A 22,717-nucleotide genomic window follows, 5' to 3' on the forward strand; every position below is an offset into this window, starting at 1 on the left:
ATCAGCAAACAAAATTTCCTTAGCATGCTCGATGTGATTAAAAACTAGCTCAAGTTCTTTTGCAATTAGCTTCTTAGTTGTAACATTCTCTTCTTGTTCACACTCCTTATCTTCTTCTTCATATGCACGCTGTTCTTCTAGTTAAAGGAGATCATTCTCACTTAAATGTTCTGAATGGGAATGGAGCAAGTTTCTCACATCTTCATTATCCAGTTCATTAAATCCAATTTTTTTTTCCAATTGTGCTGATTTCTTCAATACTGTTAGATCTTGGATTTTGCACACAAACTAACATAGGCTTCAGTTTAAATTCACATTCTGCATTGCCTCCTAATAAAAGCATAAGATGATCTTTAGATACTTTGTATCCTGGTTGCGATGCTTCAGTTTTAGCTAGGAAAGTCTTTGTTGGAATGCATGTCCAAAAGAGACCAGTTTCGTCAACGTTGAATATTTGTCGATTGTTATAATCACCATCCTGAATTATCTTTTGCAATTCTTCAGGAAACTTGGCCACAGAATCTTTATCAGCATCAGCGGGTTCCCCAGTTATTCTTACATTATGCAATCTAGCTTGATTTTTAAAATGGTCAAACTATCCTAAATCGCAGTAAAGCGTTCCCATTCCTCTTGAAATTTGGTTTCTTTCAATGAGGTAAAAATATTGAGAACTTTTGCCTGAATATTCCCTGTACTAAGAAGTATTCTTTTCTCGTTATAATCCTCAATCCAGAGTGATAGAAGATGCTCCATCTCGATCATTAAATGGCTTCTATTTCAGGTGATCTGCATGGCTTCTTTAAGCAAAGAATAAAATGAACAACTTTTCCTTGTTCATTTTATTCTTTGCTCTATGTAATATAGTCCCAAGTAGACTCGCACAATCATTGTATTACTGCTCACTGCAGATTGGCGAAAAAAAATTTTCTGTAATGTAAAATTTCGCATAACGTAGAAAAATTTGTATTAACTGACTAAGCGCTCACTTAAAGCAGGGAAATAGTATCATTTCACTCAATCATGCTAATTGATTATCACGCATATCAAATTCATGTTAAGTGAGGTTTTCTTGTACTGTTGTAACAAATTACCATGGAGTCAACAAACTCATCACAGGAGGTCTCAATCAGCCAGCAACCTACCTATTATACTGAAACTTCATTCATTCACATTTATGGCATTCACAACACATTTTGACAATGCATTCTACTTGCTCAACACCATGTTAAAAATCTACTTCTCACTTCCTTCTTCACCATACCTTTAATAAAATATTCCAAGGATAGCAGCTTTGTTCCCCCTCTCACATATACACCTTACACTCTATATAATTCCTTCTGTATTAATTCAGTAAAATCTTCTAACTTATCATATCATCTCTTTTCGACATATTCGCTAAATTCTGCAACTTGCATTCCCTTAACTTCTCTCTGGAACTTCTCCAGAGTTTTCACATCAAAAGAGGAACTTGGGGACTAAATTTGATCACAACAGTTCATGTGTGGTGAATAATGCTTTATACAGTGCCATAGCCATCTTTCCATATACATGAAATGTGCTGTAGTCAAACATCAAACCCAGATCTTAAATTTTATCCACCTCCTGAAGTACAGTTTACATCAATACAATACAATACAAAATCTACATTCCAAAGAGCAACATTTTGAATTTATTAGCATTAAAAGGACAACCGAACTCATTTGTCCAAGCTAAAAATCTCTAAATCTTCCTGAAGGGAGTTAAATTCACCTTTACCACCTCACAGTAACATATCCTAGACACTTAGGAGGGCGAAGGACTCTAGCAGCACTGTGTTTACCACAGTGTCATATTGCTATGCGTGCAAGCATATGCACGTCATAGTGAGATACGAGCTATTAGCGTAATGCGGCACTGTCCGTCGCACAATTCGACTGTTATTTATATGCAGTTTGCGCCAGTAGTAGAGTGTTCATAGTGCTTATCGTGTTTACTCCGTCTCTTTAAATATTTGGACATTACAATTAGACATAACGCTCGAAACAAAACAAGAAGAATGGATTTTATTTTTAAGTAATTTTGAATTATACCAAACTGTATAATTTTATCGATAATAAACAATACTTTTTCATGAAACAAAGCAAGAATGGATTTTATTTTTAAGTAATTTTGAATTATACCAAACTGTATATAATTTTATCAATAATAAACGATATTTTTTTTTCATGAAACAAAACAAGAATTCATTTTATTTTTAAGTAAAGATGAATTATACCAAACTGTATAATTTTATTGATAATAAACAATATTTTTTCATGTTTGATTTTTTTTAAATTTTTACCATAATTTTGATATTTTATCCAAACACATATATGCTGTACTTACAGTGTGTATGTGTATATTTCGAAAGTTGCAGCACCCCCACGATTTCAAGCCATGAGCCACCACTGCTCCTTCTACGATGCAAAATACTTATTCAAATCATTTTTCAGTGATCTAATATTAACTCCATTAAGACTGGAATCTTACTGAACTTTATTATCTTCAATAGTAGCAAAATTCGATCTTGTCTAATTTATCAGGAAAAAAAATAATTTTCCTATAATCTTTATCTCTGATCATATCCATATCTCTAGAAAACATAAGATTTCTCTTCTTAGATAACTATAACCTTCTTTCTTAACTTTTGGGACAGAGAACAAAAACATATCATCCAACATTTTCTGAGTCTTCAATCAAGCTTAACTTCACTCTTTCAGAGACATCCAGCTTCATAAAATATATGGGATCACCACACATTTTACACAGATATTTCCATAGTTACTATTCTTTACAAATGTGAATAATTGACATTCATTTCTCCTCCCCTAAATCTGTTAAGATTGTAGTAACCAGTTGTAAACACAAAATTTTTTTTTCTCTCTCTTTTTATTCCCTCTCTGCAGCTGTGCTTTTGAACAAACTCAATTTTATGCCTTTCCTAAATATACTATTTGCATATCTTAAAATTTAGTGTTAAGAAATTGTTTCCTTCTTTTTCCTGATCATATATGTGATTCTATAAATGCACATGTACCACATGAACCAAGTCTCTTGATGGGATCACTAAAATGTCATTTAATTTTATTTCTGTAATGCATATATCCTAATCGTTGTTCATGATAACATCATCATCATGTTATACCATCATTTGAAATTTTGGTTTAAGCCAATAAGAATACAATTTGGTCGGCTAAATCCCAAATTGCCAGCCCATCCTCGTCCGTTCAGTATCCAGGTAGATGCCTAACAGGGTGCACCATGAGAAGGTGAGGACTGGACATTAGGTCAAAAGCCCTGGTCAGTTTTCCACATTCCTTTGAAGACTATGTGGAGGTCTCCTCTCTCAGGATATATATATAGCTTTGACCATTAAGCACCCCGTTCATAATAACTGTTTCAAAAATTAATTATCTAGTAATATGAAAGCAGTTCTGATATAATAAGCTATACAAATAACATGCATTATTAATAATAATAATAAAAATTATATTCTGAAAAAAAATGTTACTCAGATTTCCAACAGATAAGCTTTATCTTTCCAAAATGACAGAACAATATTAAAAATTATGTTAAAAACTGATCTGCTATCAATCAATTTTTTTACATATGTAAATAGATCATTATATGTTTAAAATAAAATAACACATAATTTCAAAAATAAATTTAAAACACACCTCTACTGTAAGTGAATTCTGTCTACTGCTATTGGGCACCAGTACCACTTGAATATAGTTCTGATGTTTCTTTACAGCAATTTCCTTGTAACGAAAGGCACATTCACTCTGTCTTAAGCTACACCTCAAGTTATCTTCTTCGTATCGTCTTCTTTTTGTTGTCTTAGCACCATCAACACTATCACTAATAGACTGCTGTATTTCTCTCAAAACATATGCAACATGATTCTGATCTCCAAAGTCATGGCAAGAGTGAAGCTCTCTTTTCCGCTTATTATGGTTCTTCAGAAAAGTCTTTTTTCCCAATTTATGACCTAATAAGAATTAATGCACCTTCAATTTCTATAACATACACAAATACATATATTTTTGTATATGCGTGCACACGCACACACAAAAAACAACATTGTGTAAATATTATATTACATTTCTGTAACAGCTATTTAAAAGTATGCTGGAAAACATGTATTTTGAATAGATTATAGTTCCTGTTTCAAAAAATAATAAAGCCCAACTACTAAAATACTATTTATTGCCGCATATGACCATGAAGTGATCACTTGGGTGGTGGCCAGCCATATCAGGACTTATGTGACAAAGAGTTACATGTGAAACTATAAGGCAGGTGATTATGACCAACTTAGGATGCAGCTTGCAGCTATATCATAAAATAAGGAATTGCATGAGAAGGAAATCAATGCCTGCCTGGTCTCTACTCAGAAATTATCTGGTAGAGGCAATGGCTGAGTGTATCCCAAAGGTCAGGAGATTAAATACGGTAGGTGTAAAATGGATGACTGAAGAGGTGAAGTGTGCAATCTGGAAGAAAAAGGCATTGTGCAGATGGCATGGCACATGATGAGTGGAGATAATCAGTTACATGAGGAGTACAAAGATCAAGCAAGGAAGGTGACTCAGTTAGCAAGGGTAGCAAAAAGTACATTATGAGCAGCAGTTAGCAAATGATACTAATAGAAAGCCTAGGGAGTTTTTTCAATATGTGGCCAGTAGAATGAAGAATGATTATAGGAAATTGATGTTGGTCAGTGATTATGGGAGAATAATGAATGGTGAGGAGGATATATAGCACAGGTGTTAAATGAGCAGTTCATGATCTGCTTGTCTGGAGTTATGGTCAAAGTGTTAAAGAAGCTAGTGAGAACAAGGATTCAAAATTAGGTGGACAGCAGTAGAATTCTCTTTAACAAACAGTATGGTTTTGCTCAAGGAAGATCATAGTTTTAGCTATCTGCTTACTTATTATAACAAAGTGATGAAAGACAAGCGGGGATGTATATACTGTGGTATATTCAGATTTTTCAAAGGCTTTCAATACATTACCACATGACAAACTAGTAGTTAAATTGAAACAGATGGGGTTGGATAGTATGTTGGATTGGAGATTGACAGTCTGATAAGTATCAACAAGTTTTATATGAGAGAGTGATATCCCAGAAGAGGAAAATCACTGATGGCATACCCCGGGGTTTTGAGGCAATTGTTGTTTAATTTACATGTAAATGGCATTGGAAAGAGATTAAATGGTGATATACAGTTGTTTTCAGATGTTGCAAAGTTGGGGAGAGTTATGAGAAATAGAGTATATGTTGTAGCTTTGCAAGAGGACCTAAATAAACCAGAATGGGTGTGTGTGTGTGGGGGGGGGGATGTCAGTTTAATGTTGCAAGGTGTAAGGTTTTAAAATTTCAGAAGAAAAGATGGGATGCAGAGTATAAGATTGGTGGGGATATTTTGGAGGAGATGAAAGATTTGGGGGTTGTGGGGGATAGAGATTTGAAATTTTGTGGACATTTTGCTAGAATGGTGAGGAGGTCCAGATATTCAACTAGAAATGCTTAACTATAGAAGTATAAAAGTTTTGCATATACCGTAACTAAGAGGACCTGGTCAGAAGGTCCTCTTAATTATATAGAGTAGAGTTCTCATAGTACCCATCTATAAAAAAAGGGAATAAAACTAACTGTGAGAATTACACAGGAATTTCTCTACTAAATTTCCAGGTAAGATTTATGCAAGCATACTTGAAAGCAGGTTGAGAAAGATTGTGGAGGAGAAACTTGGAGAAGAACAAGCTGGGTTCAGATCAAATAGAGGTAGTCAAGATCAGATTTTCATTTTAAGACAAATAGTTGAGAAATTGTGGGAATGTCACAGATCTGTACATTAGTTTAGTAGATCTGGAAAAGACATACGACAAGGTGCCCAGAGAAAAGCTTGTCAAAACACTACAATTACATGGGGTGAATAGAATATTATACAGAACAATACATAGTCTATATTTAAGTTGTCAGTCAGCGGTTAGAATTGAAAGAAATACAGGACAATGGTTTGATGTAAAATCAGGGGTAAGACAAGGATGCACATTATCTCCACTCTTATTCATCATCTATATGGATCACATTGTGAAATAAAATGGCATGAAGCCTATTATTAGAATTGGAGATGTTAAACTTAGGTCTTTGCTTTATGCAGATGATGTTGTACACCTAGACACATGTAGTGGAAATCTCCAGGATTGACTAACTAAATCGAATAACTGGTGTAATAAATGAAAATCAGCAATAAAAAGATAAAGACAATGGAAATAGGCAGAAACATTGAAAACATCAACTGTATCCTGAATGGTGAACCTATAGAACAAGTAAAATATTTTAGCTATTTAGGCACAGTTTTTAATGAAGATGGCAGGTTAAATCTGAAAATAGACAACAGAATAAGCAAAGATGGTATGGTGGGAAGCCAGCTGAATAAATTTATATGAAAGAAGAGAGAAATTAGCCAAAAAGCCAAACTAGCTGTATACAAGACAGTGCTTAAACTGGTTTTAAGTTATGGATCTGAGAGTTGGGTAAGAAATAAAGCACTTGATCAAAGACTAGGGACCACAGACATAATACATTTTGGAAAATTATGAAAACACCTACCGTGTTGGAGTAAAACTTTAGTTTAATATAAACCAAATTACACGCTCAACGTTTCGACCTTCATATCAAGGTCATCATCTGGAGCATATACAATATATACAGATACAGAGACAAGCTGCACTACAATCTACATGGTTTGTTAAAGTTGCTGACCAACCGTTGCAACAATTATTGGCCCTGACCTCTGGTGAAAAAAAAATAAAATTAAAATAAAATTAAAAAATCTTTACTACATCAAAGCTAGAGTCCTATTATTATCTATTAGGTTACAAAATTAAATTGGGCTAGAGAGCAGCATGTTCATATATCTATTAAAAAAAAAAAGGTTATAGACATAAATTTCAACCAATATTGGTATGGGATATAATTTCCAATAAAAGCTGAAAATTGCTTAAAGTCCTAAATTGTTGAGATTAGGGTGGTTAATCAGAATTTCACAGGCTTCTTTAAATTTTCTTTCATACTAGGTTTTTGTATGATGTAAAGAGCAGGTACTTTTCCAATCAATTTGGTGTAGGGTGTTGAGAGTATGATCTGAGAGGCCTGCTTCACCAAAATTGTTATATTTAATGTGTCTTTTGTGTTCTTTTTTTTTTTTTTTTTTTTTTTTACATATAGGGATTGTACGTCCAGTTTCACCAATATATGGTAAGTTACAGGCGCAATAGATGCAATAAACTCCAGGATGAGCCAATGGGAGGAGAGGATCCTTAGAGGAATTGAATATGTTTTTTAATTTTATAGGTAGTTTAAAAGTGGCATTGAGATTATAATGGTACAGAATTCTATTGATTTTTTTCCTGATAACCCTTTAATATATGGGATGGCTATAGTTTTACTGTAATCTATATTTTTTTTTGATGAAGTTTTATGAAGAACTTCATTAAAAAAAAACTTCAGTATTTTTGTTATAGCCATTATTTACAAACGTGTTGCTAATAATTTTTAATTCTTGTTTAAGAGATTGTTGATTAGAGCAAATTGTTATAGCTCTGTTTTTAAGAGTGTTAATGACTCCAAATGCAAACTGACTGCCTGAGGGAAGACGTGTGACCAGTGTATCCAAGAACAGGAGTGAGTTCTGATTTTCAATTTCAATAGTAAATTGTATGCGTTCATGTTATTTGTTCAGGTGGCTAAGGAATGTATTTAATGTTTGTCGACCATGTGGCCAGATAACGAAAACATCGTCAACATATCTAAGCCGCACTGTAGGTTTTACAGTAAAGGAATCAAGAGCACTTTGCTCAAAAGCTTCCATATAAAAGTTAGCAATTGGGGAGAATGGTGGTGAGCCCATGGCCGTACCTTCTTTTTATAGGTAAAATTTATTTTGCCACACAAAGTAACCAGAACGTAGCACGTGGACAAAGAGGACTGTAATGTCAGATGGAAATTTGTTCCATAGGAGAAGAATTGTGTCACTGATTGGGACATTAGTGAAAAGAGCAGAAATGTCAAAACTGACTAATAAATCATCTTTGCTGAGTGTTATGTTTTTTTAATTTTGTTTATAAAGTGGTGTGTGTCCTTTATATAGGAGGGGGAATGACCTAACAACTCCTTGAGTGTTGATGCTAATTTCTTGGCTAGGTGATAATTAGGGCTGTCTATTCCTTCAACTATCAGCCGAAGCGGAACTAGATTTGGATTTATTGCTTCCAACCCTGTCTATCCAAAACTTTACTTCTGTGGTTTGGACACTGTAATATGATGTTGTAATCTTGACTAATATCCATCTTGTGCTGAGTTTTACTTTTCATCTTTTACTATGAATTTTACTATTTACTATCTTCTTAAGCCTGTCATTTGCCATACATAAAACATGCTCTGCCCACTGCAATTTTTTAAACTTGATTATACTAGATATTGTGAGTTCTCCATAAAGTCAATATAACTCATGGTTGTATATGATCATCCAGAGCCCATTAATCATTCACTGGGCAAAATATTTTTCTAAGGATTTTCTCTTCAAAAGCTGATATCAAATTCTTCATCCTTGCTATAAATATTCCAGGTCCCACATCCATACATAATAAACGGATGTAATTATCGCTTTATATATTTTTACTTTAGTCTGTTCTTCAAAATATAGGTAAATGTTTTGTATGTTGTACATAACAGAGAAATGCTTCCATAATTTCCACAAAATGGTTTGTCATTCATCTTATGTATTGGGCAGATCACTCTTTCTCCATTCTTTTGATATTTCCTTTTTCATCCATAAGGTTAAAATGGGGCAGAGTTTACACAAAAACCCCCTATTTGGCTTCGACATGTGGATGATGTGTTCGCTATTTGGCCACATGGCTCAGATACACTCCACTCCTTCCTAACACACTTAAACAACCAACACCCCAGAGTCCAGTTCACCTTAGAAAAAGAGGAAAACAACACTCTCCCCTTCCTAGATACTTTAATCACTCGCCAGCTCGATGGGTCTTTGGTTTTCTCTGTTTACAGAAAACCCACCCATACAGGCAGATACATTCACCAGCAATCCCCCCCCCCCACACACACACAAGAATACAGGGTTATAAAAACACTATATAACAGGGCAAAATTAATCTGCTCAGATGATGATGCCCTAACCACTGAGCTAAACCACATCCTCAACACTTTCTTAGCCAATGGCTATAACCCCCAAAAAATACTAAAACCAGTAAACCACAAACCCCCCCCCTCCACAATAAAGATTACACCAAATCTATCACCATCCCCTACATCCAGGGCACCTTTGAGAAAATAACCAATATCCTAAAAAAATATGACCTGACTTCTTGTTATAGACCATATAAAAAGTTGACATCCCTTATCTGCTCTACCAAAGACCAACCACTTCCTCTAGACCTACCTGGTGTATACCAGGTCCTTTGCAGCTGCAAATTGTCTCTCTCTCTTTGGCCAAACAGGATTTCAGAACACAAAGACTACATCAGGTTTCACCAGTACAGCCACTCTGGGCTGGCAGACCATGCCTTAGATATCCACCATAGAATTCGTTGGAAGAAAACTAAAATAATACACCGCAGCAAGTTTAAGTAGATTATTTAAGAAATCATCAGTAGCTCTAAAAAACGTTCCAAACCTCAACAAATTTGGGTGCATGAAACTACCCTAAATTTGGGAGCCTTACATTATGAGAACTTCAGCCCAACGGACAACCAAATTAGCCTGCCAGAGGGCACCATTAGGACTTTAGGAACAATATTAGCTTCTTGCCTTCTTCCTCATTTGCTTTTGTTAGTTATTTTTGTTATAAAAATACCACATTTTTATGTTCCTGAAGATGGCAACGTGACGTTGCCGAAATATTGAAGTTACTCATTAAAGTTGCCTTTAATTAATATCTTTTATATGCATTGTTAATTCCGTAAGCTAATTACCAGTTAGTTAGTATATAATTTTAAGTTTTGGAGGTAATGTCCTTACTGAGTGTTCATGGAAATATTCTATCCATCTTTTTTTTTTACCTTTTTTTTGTTTGTTAACACATTTCCTTGTCCACCTCTGTATATATCTAGCCGAGGCATATGCCCTCCTTTAATTTGTTAATTGTATTATAAACTTGTTTAAGATTGCCCTTGTTCTTCATTTCTTATTCTATTGTGAATATCATTTCATTAACAACTTGCCTTTTCTTTCTTCGACAGATTTTATCTGATTCTTGTCACAGTTCTCTCTCTCTTTAATTATTTTCATATCTTAGTTTCTTCTGTTGTATTCACCATTGTTTAATGTATGTCCAGTTTCTTTCTATATCCTGTTCTACATCCATATTTTCGGCCTCTATTTCTTCTTTAATTTTGTTCTGGAAGTTGGTTTTAACTTCAATTTCTTTAAACCTCTGCAAGTTAAACTTCACTGCTCTCTTTTGTATCTTTCTTGTTTTTTCACAGATTCTGCATCTATATTTAATTTTGACCAGATAATGATATAAATCATGGCAAGCTCCTATATATAATCTTATATCTATAATACTTAGGAATAGGAATAACATCTATAATCATTTTCTTCTGTTGGTGAATGAGTAAGTATAATCCATAAATTTTAAAAAAAAAAAAATTGTTCTCATCCTTAATGCACAAACCAGATTCATAAAAAAGGAACATTCCTTAACAAATCCATGCTGGTCTGCATAAATAATATTGCCCTCATCTGCCCAATTCTGTATATGGATTCTTACCAATTTCCCCAAAATCTTAATCAAAATTTCCTCCATTCCACCACTATCTTTATGCAATAGCACTATCTTACCCTCCTTCCACTCTCTCCAGAAACTTGTCCTATAGCAACGCTTTAATTAAACAGCCAAGTTAATGGCTGTAAGTTCCACAGCACATTTCCCTAAAATGTGGCAAAATTCCATCTAGTCCTTCTGTCTTACTGACATTTAGCATATTTGGTATTCAAAATATATCCTCTTCATTCACTTTCTAACATTTCACTGCTCCTTAACATTACATAAATAAAGCCTGCTATACAAGGATGGAACACTAATAAAGTGATCATTAAATAGCTCAACTATGTCATCTACATTAGTCACATCTCCATCAAAAATCATTTTTCCTCCTACTTGCCACATAGTGAAAAAACTCCTTGGGATTGCAGTGCTAGTCTCCCCTCATATTCTAATTTTTCTCTCCTTACAATACTAGCCACTTTCCTGGCCTAAACCTTATATTCCTCATGCAACTGTTTTCCACCTCTCTCTCTCTCTCTTCTTATGTCTTCCCATAATCTCTTTTTCATCTGCAATACCTCTTTCATTTCTCAAGTCATTCATTTGACTCCAAATCACTTTATCTTCTTCACTCAAGGTACGCAATTTGTCACTGCAGTCAACAATTTTTTCCTAAGTATCTCTCATGCACTACTGACCTCTCTTCCTTCAAATTCTTTCATCCACTGTACTGTTACAAACTGGTTTCTAAGTCTATGATCAAGTTGCCTGCCTTATAATTCCACAAAAATCCCTTCTGCCTTGAAACTTCTATATGCCTATTCATCCTCCAGGGGATAAGTATGATAATAAATTTAGTTTAATCCTTTATCCAAGTGTGTGCAAACAAAGTTTGCACCTGAAAGTATCTTCAGGACTGGGGTAAAGTGGTACACCACCAGGTGACTCCTTGCAAAGGTGGAGCAAGCTACCAACTCTCCTATCTCAGTATCTCCCATAATGCAAAACACATCTCCTTGTGGATAAGTATGATATTTCAGTCCCAATCAGATTCTATGATGTTATGATCAAATCCAGAACTCTTGATCCTTGTGTTCCTCCATCATGTTGCCCAAGCCATTTGTCCCTAAAGAAATCCAAAAATTCAGTTCTTTAAGTACTGCATGTGACCAGTTTGCTGTCTCTATCATTCTCCAAATTCTAATAACCACTCTGACTGTTTTGACAAGCTATCTAAAGCTTGATTTTCTGCAGTTGAAATACATATAGAGTGGGTTCAATTTCCTTAAGAACTTCAATATCCATTCAAACTGGCATCCCTTTGCCAATTCTAATGATCAAGCAAGCAGAATGCTGAGGTATTTGCCATTAGCAATGATGTAACATAGATAGTCCATCTACCTACCAAAATAACAGATAATCATCAATATCCTGCCTCTTCTTAACAAGCTCACCTTCCAAATGCACCAATGATGTTAGTTTGACTCTTGAAAATTCAGTAGTCATACCCAAAGACAACTTACATGAAGTTTCCTTTATCATGGAAAAACCTTCACCTAACAATTCTCAGTATCTTTTGGCATTAAAAGAGTAGAAAAATGGGATGATGACTTTCTTTTCTTAACTGATAAAAGACCTAATAACAAAAATAATACTTTCTGAAATGAAGGCTTCATTTCTCTTCCCCCCCCCCCCCAAAAAAAAATCTTGAACACCTATCCAAACTTTGGTTCTCCAACAAGCAAAGCAACACAATCCCAAAGTTACCCAAACTCTACCATCTGGAGGCAAACCAGCTAATTAGTGACCAGCAACACAGATTTTACCACTGTCCATCCATGGCTATTTTCTAGCCTACACCACCTAATCTTTGGAATCAAGCCATGGAAAGGGGGAAGAAACTCACCTGGAAACGTTGGCATTTCTAAGGCATATATGAATGATTCTGGCATATAGGTCTACTCATCAAACCGCCATCCTATAGTTGCCTCTACCCTTTGCAATTGGGGTGCCATGGTGGAAGGTTTCCTCTCCTCAGGTTTCCTATCCAAAACAAGAATACCCTAGGGCCAGGTCCATTCCTCTTTTTCATTTGACAAACCTTGCAGTGCTCAATTATTAGAAGCCTCAAGATCTACCATACCCAATGTCCTAAATTTTGATTTTCTTGCTATACTTCAATGGGACAAGAACAATCCTTGTAAATTTCAATATTATCAAAATTTAGTTCTGCTCAATTTCTTGCATGAAAAATCTTGCATAATTTTCCCCTTACTATCTGATAAAACCCAGATATCCAAACATGATCAGATTTCCCTTTTGAGATGACTTACATCTCCAGTTTTTCCCTGACACAAACACATTTCAGCTATAGTATTAGCAGCCATACAGAAAAATCATGCACATTTTCAATCTAGGTACTACTACTACTACTTCTCACCTATACAATGCTAACACTGTATAAATCCCAAATCCATCCAACCATGGAATACTGCTCACACATTTGGGATGGTATACAACCAAATTCTCTCTAAGATTGCTTGATGCTTTGGAGGAAGGCATTCCAGTTAACTGCATCCATGTTTCAGTCTTATGCCTATCCACAGGTACTTTCATGACCTGACCACTCTACTTCCTCCACTTTCTTCCAAAACTATAAGAACAAGAGCAGCTACTGATCAATACCAATTTACATAAATTAAAGATGCCAAGAAATTATATTCTTGGTTTAACCTTTATCCAAGTGTAAGCAAACAAAGTTTGCATGTGAAGTATCTTCATTACTGGGCTACTTGTATATAGGAGCTAATGACTTCACATCAACTGCCTTAGTATCCCACAATGCAAGACACATATCGATATGGAGATGTGTTATGGGAAGGGCCACTACCCAGACTGCTTTCAAACCCTTTATTGAGGTCTCATCAGTCAGAGCCAGATCCAAAAGAGATGCCAAGGTTGAAGTAATGCAGAAGTCATATACAATAGTATCTTTTCTGCATCTGGCTTCCACTGATGAGACCTCAATAAAGGTTGAAACTGGTCTGGATAGTAGCCCTGCTGATAATGCATAGCATTACACTTATCTGGAGGGATATGTGCTTTGTATTATGGGATACTAAGGCAATTGATGTGAAATCATTAGCCATACTTTTGTTGATGAGCACACGTACTTGTGTATGAGCAAGAAGATGGAAGAATAGAGGTAGATGAGTGAAAGAGGAGAAAGAGATGCTAGTCTGGAAAATTGAGAGCTGGACTGCAAATGGGTGATACTAAGATACTATTGAGATACTACTTATTAAGAAAAAGATACTATTGTATATGACTTGTGCATTACTTCAACCATGGCATCTCTTTTGGATCTGGCTCCGACTGATGAGACCTCAATAAAGGATTTGAAACCAGTCTGGGTAGTGGCCCTTCCCGTAACACACCTCCATATCGATATGTATATGCAAGTAATCCAGTATTGAAGTTACTTCACATGCAAATTTTGTTTGCTTACACTTGGATAAGGGATGAAACCAAGAATAAAATTTCTTGGCATCTTTAATTTACAGTATAATCAAGTGAAAAAAACTTTCAACACCCATTTACAGTCGAGCTCTCAATTTACCAAACTAGCATCTCTTTCTCCTCTTTCACTCATCTGCCTCTATTCTTCCATCTTGCTCATACACAAGTACGTGCGCTCATCAACAAAAGTATGGATTAAACTTGTATCAACTGAAGAATCAATGATATATGAAGAAAGTAGAACACTCCAGTGGAACCCCCAATATTAATTGCAAAGTGTGAAGATGAAGCTCCATCTATCATCACACATAATAATACATGATCAGAGAGAAATATACTAACTCAGATCACAAGATGAGAGCTTACTTAATAGGGACTGGGTGAAATGCCTGTATATGGTGAATACATTCCTCAACACCAGTAGCATCCACACTTTCTCCAGTCAAAATATTTTACTGCCTGTTAGCTGAGAGATATATATCCAGAAGCGATTCCAGCAATGTTTTGGACTTTCAAGATTTAGGCACAGTAAGGCACTCCAAAGTGGCCCCTTTAGAGTGACATTTTACTTCTTACATAGCAAAGGAATTACCAGAATTTTCTATGACCTGGGCAGCTAATATTTATTTATAATCAGCCTTTGCCCTTTCCATTGACATCTCTGGCCTGAGCTCACAAAATTTCCAATCAGAAAATTTTCTTTCTACACAGTTCTTGCTTTATAACTTAACTCAGGGAAACATATTTTGGCAGCACTCAGCAGTTTTCTCTTCACTTTACCAGCAAGACAGATAGATAGAGAGAGGCATGGTGTATTTTTATCTACTTTACAGGAACTGAAGGCACAGACTAAAATTTGTGGCTCAAATAACTGATTTTGGTAAGAGGTGTCAATGGAACAATCAGCTATGACCATGTGCCAGTGTTTTGAAACTAACCTTTCCCAGCCCCACATAACATGCAAGTCTAATATACCATTATTATAAGCTTTATTCTTTTCTCCGAATTTTTCCAAAACATTTTTATATGCCTGGTATTCATTATTTAGTCTGTTGTTTAGATCTCTAAGTGCTAGCTTTTCCTTTATTTCGGATGCCCTCTCTAACAACCTGAAAAACTACTACTTCATCCTTAGTAGCATATTCTGTGGGAAACTGATGAAAATAACTCTCATTATTCAATTTTGCATTTGAAATTAGTCTACATCGTTCCACTTGAAATTACTTGACATTCACTAAGTTAGTATTGAATACTATAGATCAGTGGTGTTCAACCTTTTTTACTACACGAGCTACTTTTCTATAAATAGTTATTCAGCGATCTACTCTCTTATATAGATCGTGTTCCCCCAACCTGATATCTGATTACGCACAAATAAACTAAAAAAAAAAAATACATAACTAAAAACTTTATTTGTGTATTTAAAAATTTATTTATCACTTTTAATTATTTTAATACAACAAAAAATAAACAAAAATATTTCTCTATTTTGGAAAACCAAAGTTAGAAAAAACAACATATTGATTACAAACTCACAAGTTACAGGAAATGCTGGTTGATTAAAAAAAAAAAAATTAATGTGAAATTTGGCGTTGTTTGGACGTTGCAATATTTTCATAGTCAAGTTGATATGAAGAAGTGGCCAATCGCAGACAATCATCCAAATGATCATTTGTTATTTGGTTTCTTAATTGATTTTTTATGATGGTCATATTTGAAAAAGCAGATTCTGACAAGTATGTCGATCAGAAACATGGCAGAATTTTTCACGCAATATCAATTAATATTGGGAATTTTTCATGTGCATACTTCCCAATTCATTGTTTATTGATTTCAAATATAAACTATTCTGAATGTTGATTATCTCAAGTTCTACTTCAGCTTAGTTTATATCAAACAACCCACTAATTATATTTGAAATTTCTGTGATGTTCAAGTTTTCTTGTAATGGATTGATACAATCTTCAAATCTTGAATTTATTTCTTCCTCAACTAATTCTATTTCACGAATAAATTCTATTAAATCACAGCGAAGCATTTCTTGATTTTGTTCAAAAATTTTTAATAAATATGGGAGATGTCTAAATTCGCAGTCATTTATATTTTTCTTTAATAAAAGTAAGTATTGTTGGAAAGTTTTTATTGAACTTAACATGTCAATTAAATTTTTATCTCTACCTTGTAACTCTAAATTTAAATTGCTTAATTTCGTACAGAAATCTACTAAAAATGATAAGCGTAACAACCATCTTTTATCACTCAATTGTGGACAAATATCTCCTTTTTCATCAAGAAAAATTTTTATATCATTAATTAATACAAGAAATCTTTCTAAAAATTGACTTCTGCTGAGCCAGCGAACATTATTGTACAACAGAAGTTCCCTATCATCATCTGCCTGTAATTTAAATAACCGCCATTGCAGGGCTTTTGCTCGAACAGAATTAACAATTATAAATGTAATATCCAAAACATCTTTTGTGTTTAATCTTTTACTACACAGTACTTGTTGGTGAATAATACAGTGGTATGTTAAAAAATCTGGATATTTGTCATCGTTTTTACATAATGAAATGAAGCCTAATTTATTACCTATCATTGCAGGAGCACCATCAGTAGTAATAGACACAAGTTTAAAAAGCGGAAGTTTGTGTTGTTTCACAAATTCATCAAATGCCGAAAAAATGTCTTCTCCCCTAGTCCTTCCCAACAATGGTATAATTTTCAAAAGTTCTTCACTTGAATAATCTTGAAATACCATGTGAATAAATACCATTAACTGAGCAATATCAGTGAAGTCGTTTGATTCATCAAATTGTAATGTAACATACTGGTGAATGTCTGACATTAACCTGGCCTTTTCTCCAGTGAAGTATCAGTGAAGTCGTTTGATTCATCAAATTGTAATGAAAATGTAACACACTGGTGAATGTCTGACATTAACCTGGCCTGGAAACTTTTCTCCGGCAATTGGAACTCTTCCTTTCAGCAATCTGAAACCTTGTCTGCAGCCTAGAAGTAGTCTCTCTCTAGCGACATCTTGAACCAAGAAGCTCCTTTCTGGAAGCAGGAAATTCCTCTCTCAAGCAACGTGGATCCGGGCAGTCTCTCTGACGGCCTCCTCTCTGACAGCAATTCTGGAACCAGGATCCCTTCTGCTTGCTTCAGTCCCTTTTATTAGGCCTCCTCTGAGACCTTGCATGAAGTTTGGCAACCCCCAGAGAATCGGTATGAGTTTTTCATCTTAAGTTTCAAGTTCGGCACGCCATTTGTTCTCTTCTGCTTTCTTTTGATTGTAAGTTGCCGGCCTTCGGAAAGTTGTTTGAACTCTTTCTGACTGACTTCGGAGATGTTTACACTTTGAGCCTGCAAGCCTTTCTCATACATACAAGTTTCAATAACAATCTTTCTAATGCTGCCATGTACAGCTTCAGCGACAAAAACATTGCCTTTGTTTTTAACACTCTAATATTCTTATTAAAGCAGTATATACAGTTAGCTTCAAAAGAGTTATTTACAAAAACATCTGCAGCTCTTATCAACTATTCCAATTTCATTGGGATAGTTGGTAAGAGCTGCAGCAGACTCAAGGAAAAGCCTCTCAAATTTAAATTTGCTTAGGTGGAGTAAGATGGCTTTTTCCCAATAGATTTGTGCTTGGTATCCAAGGCATGGTCTCTCAATCCTGAGTGGCCATAGTGGCAGAAATGGATGTAGCCCTGGTGTGTTCTGATATATGGGTGATGGCTATCCTACCTGTTTGGCCATAGTTGGAACTACAGGGTACATGATACGCTCCAGGCAAATCCAGTGGTTATAGTTGGTCATTAGTAGTGCAGATAAGGGTTGCTAGCTTTCAGTGCAGTTTATAAGTGGCCAGCCATAAGACAGCACTTTAAAATCTTGGACACCTTTTCTGAGAGGCCGCAAATATGGGATGGTGATGGATTTGCTGTAATCTATATTTTGAAGGGGGGGGGGGTGTTAGAATCCATTTTATTTGGTGAGGGTGTGGCCACTGGCTAAAAAAGTGCTTTTTATGTGGTGAGTGCAGTGTTATCTGAGAGCAAGTTAATCTTGTCCTGTGCGCTTAAGTTTTTATAGTGTTGTATTGTTGGGAGGGTGATGTGACTGTTAGTGGATGTTAACTGTGTGTGTGGGTGTGGGTTTTCTGTAGACAGTGAAGGTCATTTGGTTGTCTTGTAACAAGGGTGTCTAGGAAGGGCATACTGCTGTTGCTTTCTATTTCTGTTGTGAATTGGATCCGTGGATGTTGGCTGTTCAAATGGGATAGGATAGGCCATGTGGTCAAATAAAGAACACAACACACTGTCCACTTAGCATAGCTAAACAGTGGGTTTAGGGCAGGGGAGAATTTAGGTCATTCTTTTCAAATGTCTCCATAAAAAAGGTTGCCGAGAGGAGCCCATGACTGTTCCCTTATTCATTTGTAGAATTTTCCTTGCCAAATGAAATAACCCAAGTTCATAGTGAACTGAAACAGGGCTTAGATATTGGGAGGAAATTCTGCTTGGATTACAGCCAAGGTTCCTTAAGTGGAATATTTGTGAATAAGGAGGAGACATCAAAACTGACCATTAGGTCAGTGAGGATAATAAGGATATTCTTGTATACTGAACTTCAAATGGACTGAGTTTTTTTTATATGTGAAAGGTATTTGCCAGTATTATGAGAAAGTAATTTGGCTAGTTTGTAGATGTCAACAGTTGGGCATAGAGGTATATCCTTTTTATGGATTTTTGGAAGTCCATAAATATGGGGTGGAGGGTCAGAAATTGATTTAAATTTAATTCTTTCCTTTAAACATGTGAAACTTTATTACACTGCCTGAATCTCAATCATCCTAACTGTATGCCTATTTTAAAGTATAATGATTAACTGTTCATAGTTGTTTATTATTATTATTGATTTATGTACTATAGTAAGCTGCAAAACTAACTACTGGTATATTCTCCAGTTTGTTCAGCTGTGCCAGTGGCAAGCTATAAGGGGCTTGCAGGGGTTCGAGCGAGCCCTTTGTTAAATTTTTCTCAAATATGTGAGCCCCTTGTTCTTCTTGTTTACTTTTTTGTTTTTTCAAAAAAAAAAAATGTTTTTTTGAAACATATTAAGCGACAAACTCATATGGTAACCTAACAAAAATTAGTCTATTCAGCAGTGTATAGATTATTTGGAATTATTGTTTCAACTCCTCTATAACAAATACTCCCAAGTTTGAAAATAATATAAGCGCATGTGCTATCTTTACCCTTCTCCCTTCTGGTAGCCAATCATATGGTAAAACCAGTAGCCAATCAAATGTTTTATAAAAGATTATAAATGTTTTCATTCTTATTATATTTTGATAGTTAAAAAACGTTTTTCTTATGTAAGATAAATTAACATAGCTGATTGTGTGCAAATATTTCATGTTTAGATCATGAAATATTTGTTTAAAAACGATAGCCTTTAGAGGTTGATTGTCCTCCCATACTTTTTGATTCGAATTTGTACACAAGCTGTATTAATAAAAGTTTTTGTGTGAAATATGGCTTTTTTTTTTTTTTTTGCTAGATGGTGCGAGCCCTTTGTTAAAATTTCTATAGCTCACCACTGGCTGTGACCAAGCAATGAGTAGTAGTAAACATATACCACATGACTTGTATCAGTTTTGAATGTTGTTAACAAATCTTTTATTTATCCCTGACAATGTTCTTGTAACAAGGAAGAAATATTTCAGAATAATGAATTCTATATATTTTTAATTTACAAGTGCTAACTATTATTTAATTCATAATAATGTCAAATAACGATGCTACCTTCTGTAAACTATTCACATCTAGCACATCAATGGACAAGAAATCAAGGAAAAAAGTGGAAATCTGTTGATGTTTTCTCTTGAACAGAACAGAAGTAGGTTGCAGCATTGGTAACAATACAAGGAAGGCTGTTCCAACAGAATAAGAGAGGAGGATGAGAAGTTGATTCAGTCAATTTGGGTGATGAATCAGTATCTGTGTGCTCTTACAGATATGAAGAAATCACAATTTGTCCATGAAAATGCTGGTTAATCAGCCTGCCTCTTCTGAATAGCAACATTTGTTGCTATTCAGAAGAGTACAAATGAGTAGTACTGTCTTCACAGATAATGACAAAATCAGTGTTTAAGGCACTGATTATAGAACTTTGAAGTTTCATGATTATGAACTGAAAGGTTTGTCAAAAAAACTATGAACAGAATTTGAAGGGAGTGAGAGAAAGTCGTTTATGTACAGGAAGAATAAGAAAGTCAGAGATAGCACAGAGCCTTAGGGGAAGTCAACTATCATGATATGTAAAGAACAAGCAAAAAAAGAGGAAACTTAAAAATGGTAGTTCAGTGAGCAAGTATCCCAATCAAATGTCCTGGAAATGTCAAAAGCTATCAGATGCTTTCTTCAAATCTTTCAATGGCTTGAGTCCAAAGGTGGTCCTAATCACTAATATGTCTGTGAACTCCCAAGCAATGAGATGATAGTTTGATGACTGGCTTTTATCACTTTTTATTTTTAAGGTTGAACCCATAGAAATGAGGTTGTTGGTCAACCTACAGTAGGTGAATGCTGTGTATATGAAGAGAATTGGGAAACAAGAGCATCTTCACATTAGATTTGAAGGCCTGTGCATTGCATTCCTTGGGAAATACATGGGGGGGGGGGAGAACTGTTCCAGCGTACAGCAGCAAGATGTGGTAGGAATGAAGGGTGAGGAAGAGAAACTTGTTCTATTCTACACCCTCTGTCCAAAAAGAAATCGAACTTTTGATAGAAAATAAAACACAGGGCAATTATAATTATTCAAATCATTATTTCAATAAATATAAACTCCCTCAGCTTCGATACAGCATTTGGCACGGTCAATTAATTCGTTAAATGAGTTTTTTACATCAGTTTTTGGGATACTGTTGAGGATCGTGGTTACTGCTGCCTGAACGTTTCAATGGTGTCATATCGCTTTCCTTCAATCAGCAAATGAAGTCGGAGGAAGAGAAAGAAGTCACAGGGTGCTAAATCAGGTGAATACGGAAAGTGATCCAACACACAAACTTGGTTTTTGCTCAAAAACTGTCTCACAATGTTCGAACCATGAAATGGTGCATTATCATGCAAAAGTGACCAGCTGCCTGCATCATGATATTCATGCTGTACGTGATGAATTCTCGCTATCAATCGCTTCAAAACTTTAAGATAAAACTCACCATTGACCATTTGGCTAGGTGGAATGAATTTGTGGATAATGCTCTTGGAATCGTAGAAACAAATCATCATTGTCTTTACTTTTGACTTCTCCAAGTGACTTTTTTTTTTGGAGGCCCCTCTTCTGGTGGTCTCCACTCTGGCACTTTGTTTCGAGCTCATACTCAAAACATCACGTTTTGTCACCAGTAACTATCATTTCAAGGAAGTTTGAGTCCTTATGAGTGGTTTTAATGAAGTTCTTGCAGTGTTCAATTTGATACATTTTTTGATCGTCGGTCAACCTGTGGGGAACAAATCACAAATTCAGTTACGATAGCCCAAACTCTGTCAAAATGTTATGCAGAGTTGATTTTAGAATCCCCAATTCATATTCAATCAATCTCATGGACAATTTTGGGTTTTCTTTGATAAAATCATGCACTTTTTTGGATGTTAACTTTGCTCAGTCCAGTTTTTGGATGGCCCAGCTTTTCGTCGTCCTCAAGCGTCTCACAACCACTTTGAAATCGCTTAAACCACTCATAAACTTGAGTACAGGATAAGCATTCATCACCGTATGCTTTCTGAAGCATTTGATGTGTTTCAGTAAAACTTTTACCAAGTTTAACACAAAAGTCAATCGCAGCTCTCTGTTTGAAACTCATTTTCTGACCGTTCATCAAAACACATTGTCACTCTTAGCACTAACTCGGTTTCTAATGAAACAAATGTCATAAACAGCTGATACAACACTAATGAAGGTTGCCACTTTCGACAACAAAAAGATACAACAGGTGGCGCCACTTTCTATTTTTGAAAAGTTCGGACTTGTGTAATGATTCCTACACATTCGGTGTTTTTATATTTGTAATGATTCATATTTAACGCTTGTTGTATATTTGTGTTCATCCCAAACGACCTATAAACCCAGTTTTAGTTATTTTCTATTACATTAGTTTTATGGTCGAAAAAAAAAAATAGACATACTCATAAAAAAAATTAAAAAAAAAACATATTATCCCAGCCTTACCTATGACAACACCTAAATCTTTCTCTCTCTCTCCCCTTGGGATTACCTCGACATCAAGACTCTCTTGGCTAAACACGTTACAACCATTACCTCCTTGGCATCCAAAAAAATTTTTCTTTCGTTCAAGG

General features: G+C 35.2%; 1 protein-coding gene across 6 annotated transcripts in view; it reads right to left on the reverse strand.

The window, feature by feature from the left end:
• LOC150100946 (uncharacterized) overlaps positions 1–22,717 on the reverse strand; it is a 322,775-nt gene that overhangs the window by 173,503 nt on the left and 126,555 nt on the right. For all 6 annotated transcript variants that reach the window (XM_090402231.1, XM_090402232.1, XM_090402228.1 and 3 more), the window contains one exon: positions 3,696–4,009. In XM_090402231.1, coding sequence (XP_090258357.1) covers positions 3,696–4,009 — 314 coding nt within the window. The remainder of the gene's footprint in view (positions 1–3,695; positions 4,010–22,717) is intronic.

Source organism: Typopeltis vanoorti, chromosome 12 (assembly GCF_054136105.1).
Source record: "Typopeltis vanoorti isolate ZY-2024b chromosome 12, IOZ_Tvanoo_1.0, whole genome shotgun sequence".
NCBI classification, from domain to species: Eukaryota; Metazoa; Arthropoda; class Arachnida; order Uropygi; family Thelyphonidae; genus Typopeltis; species Typopeltis vanoorti.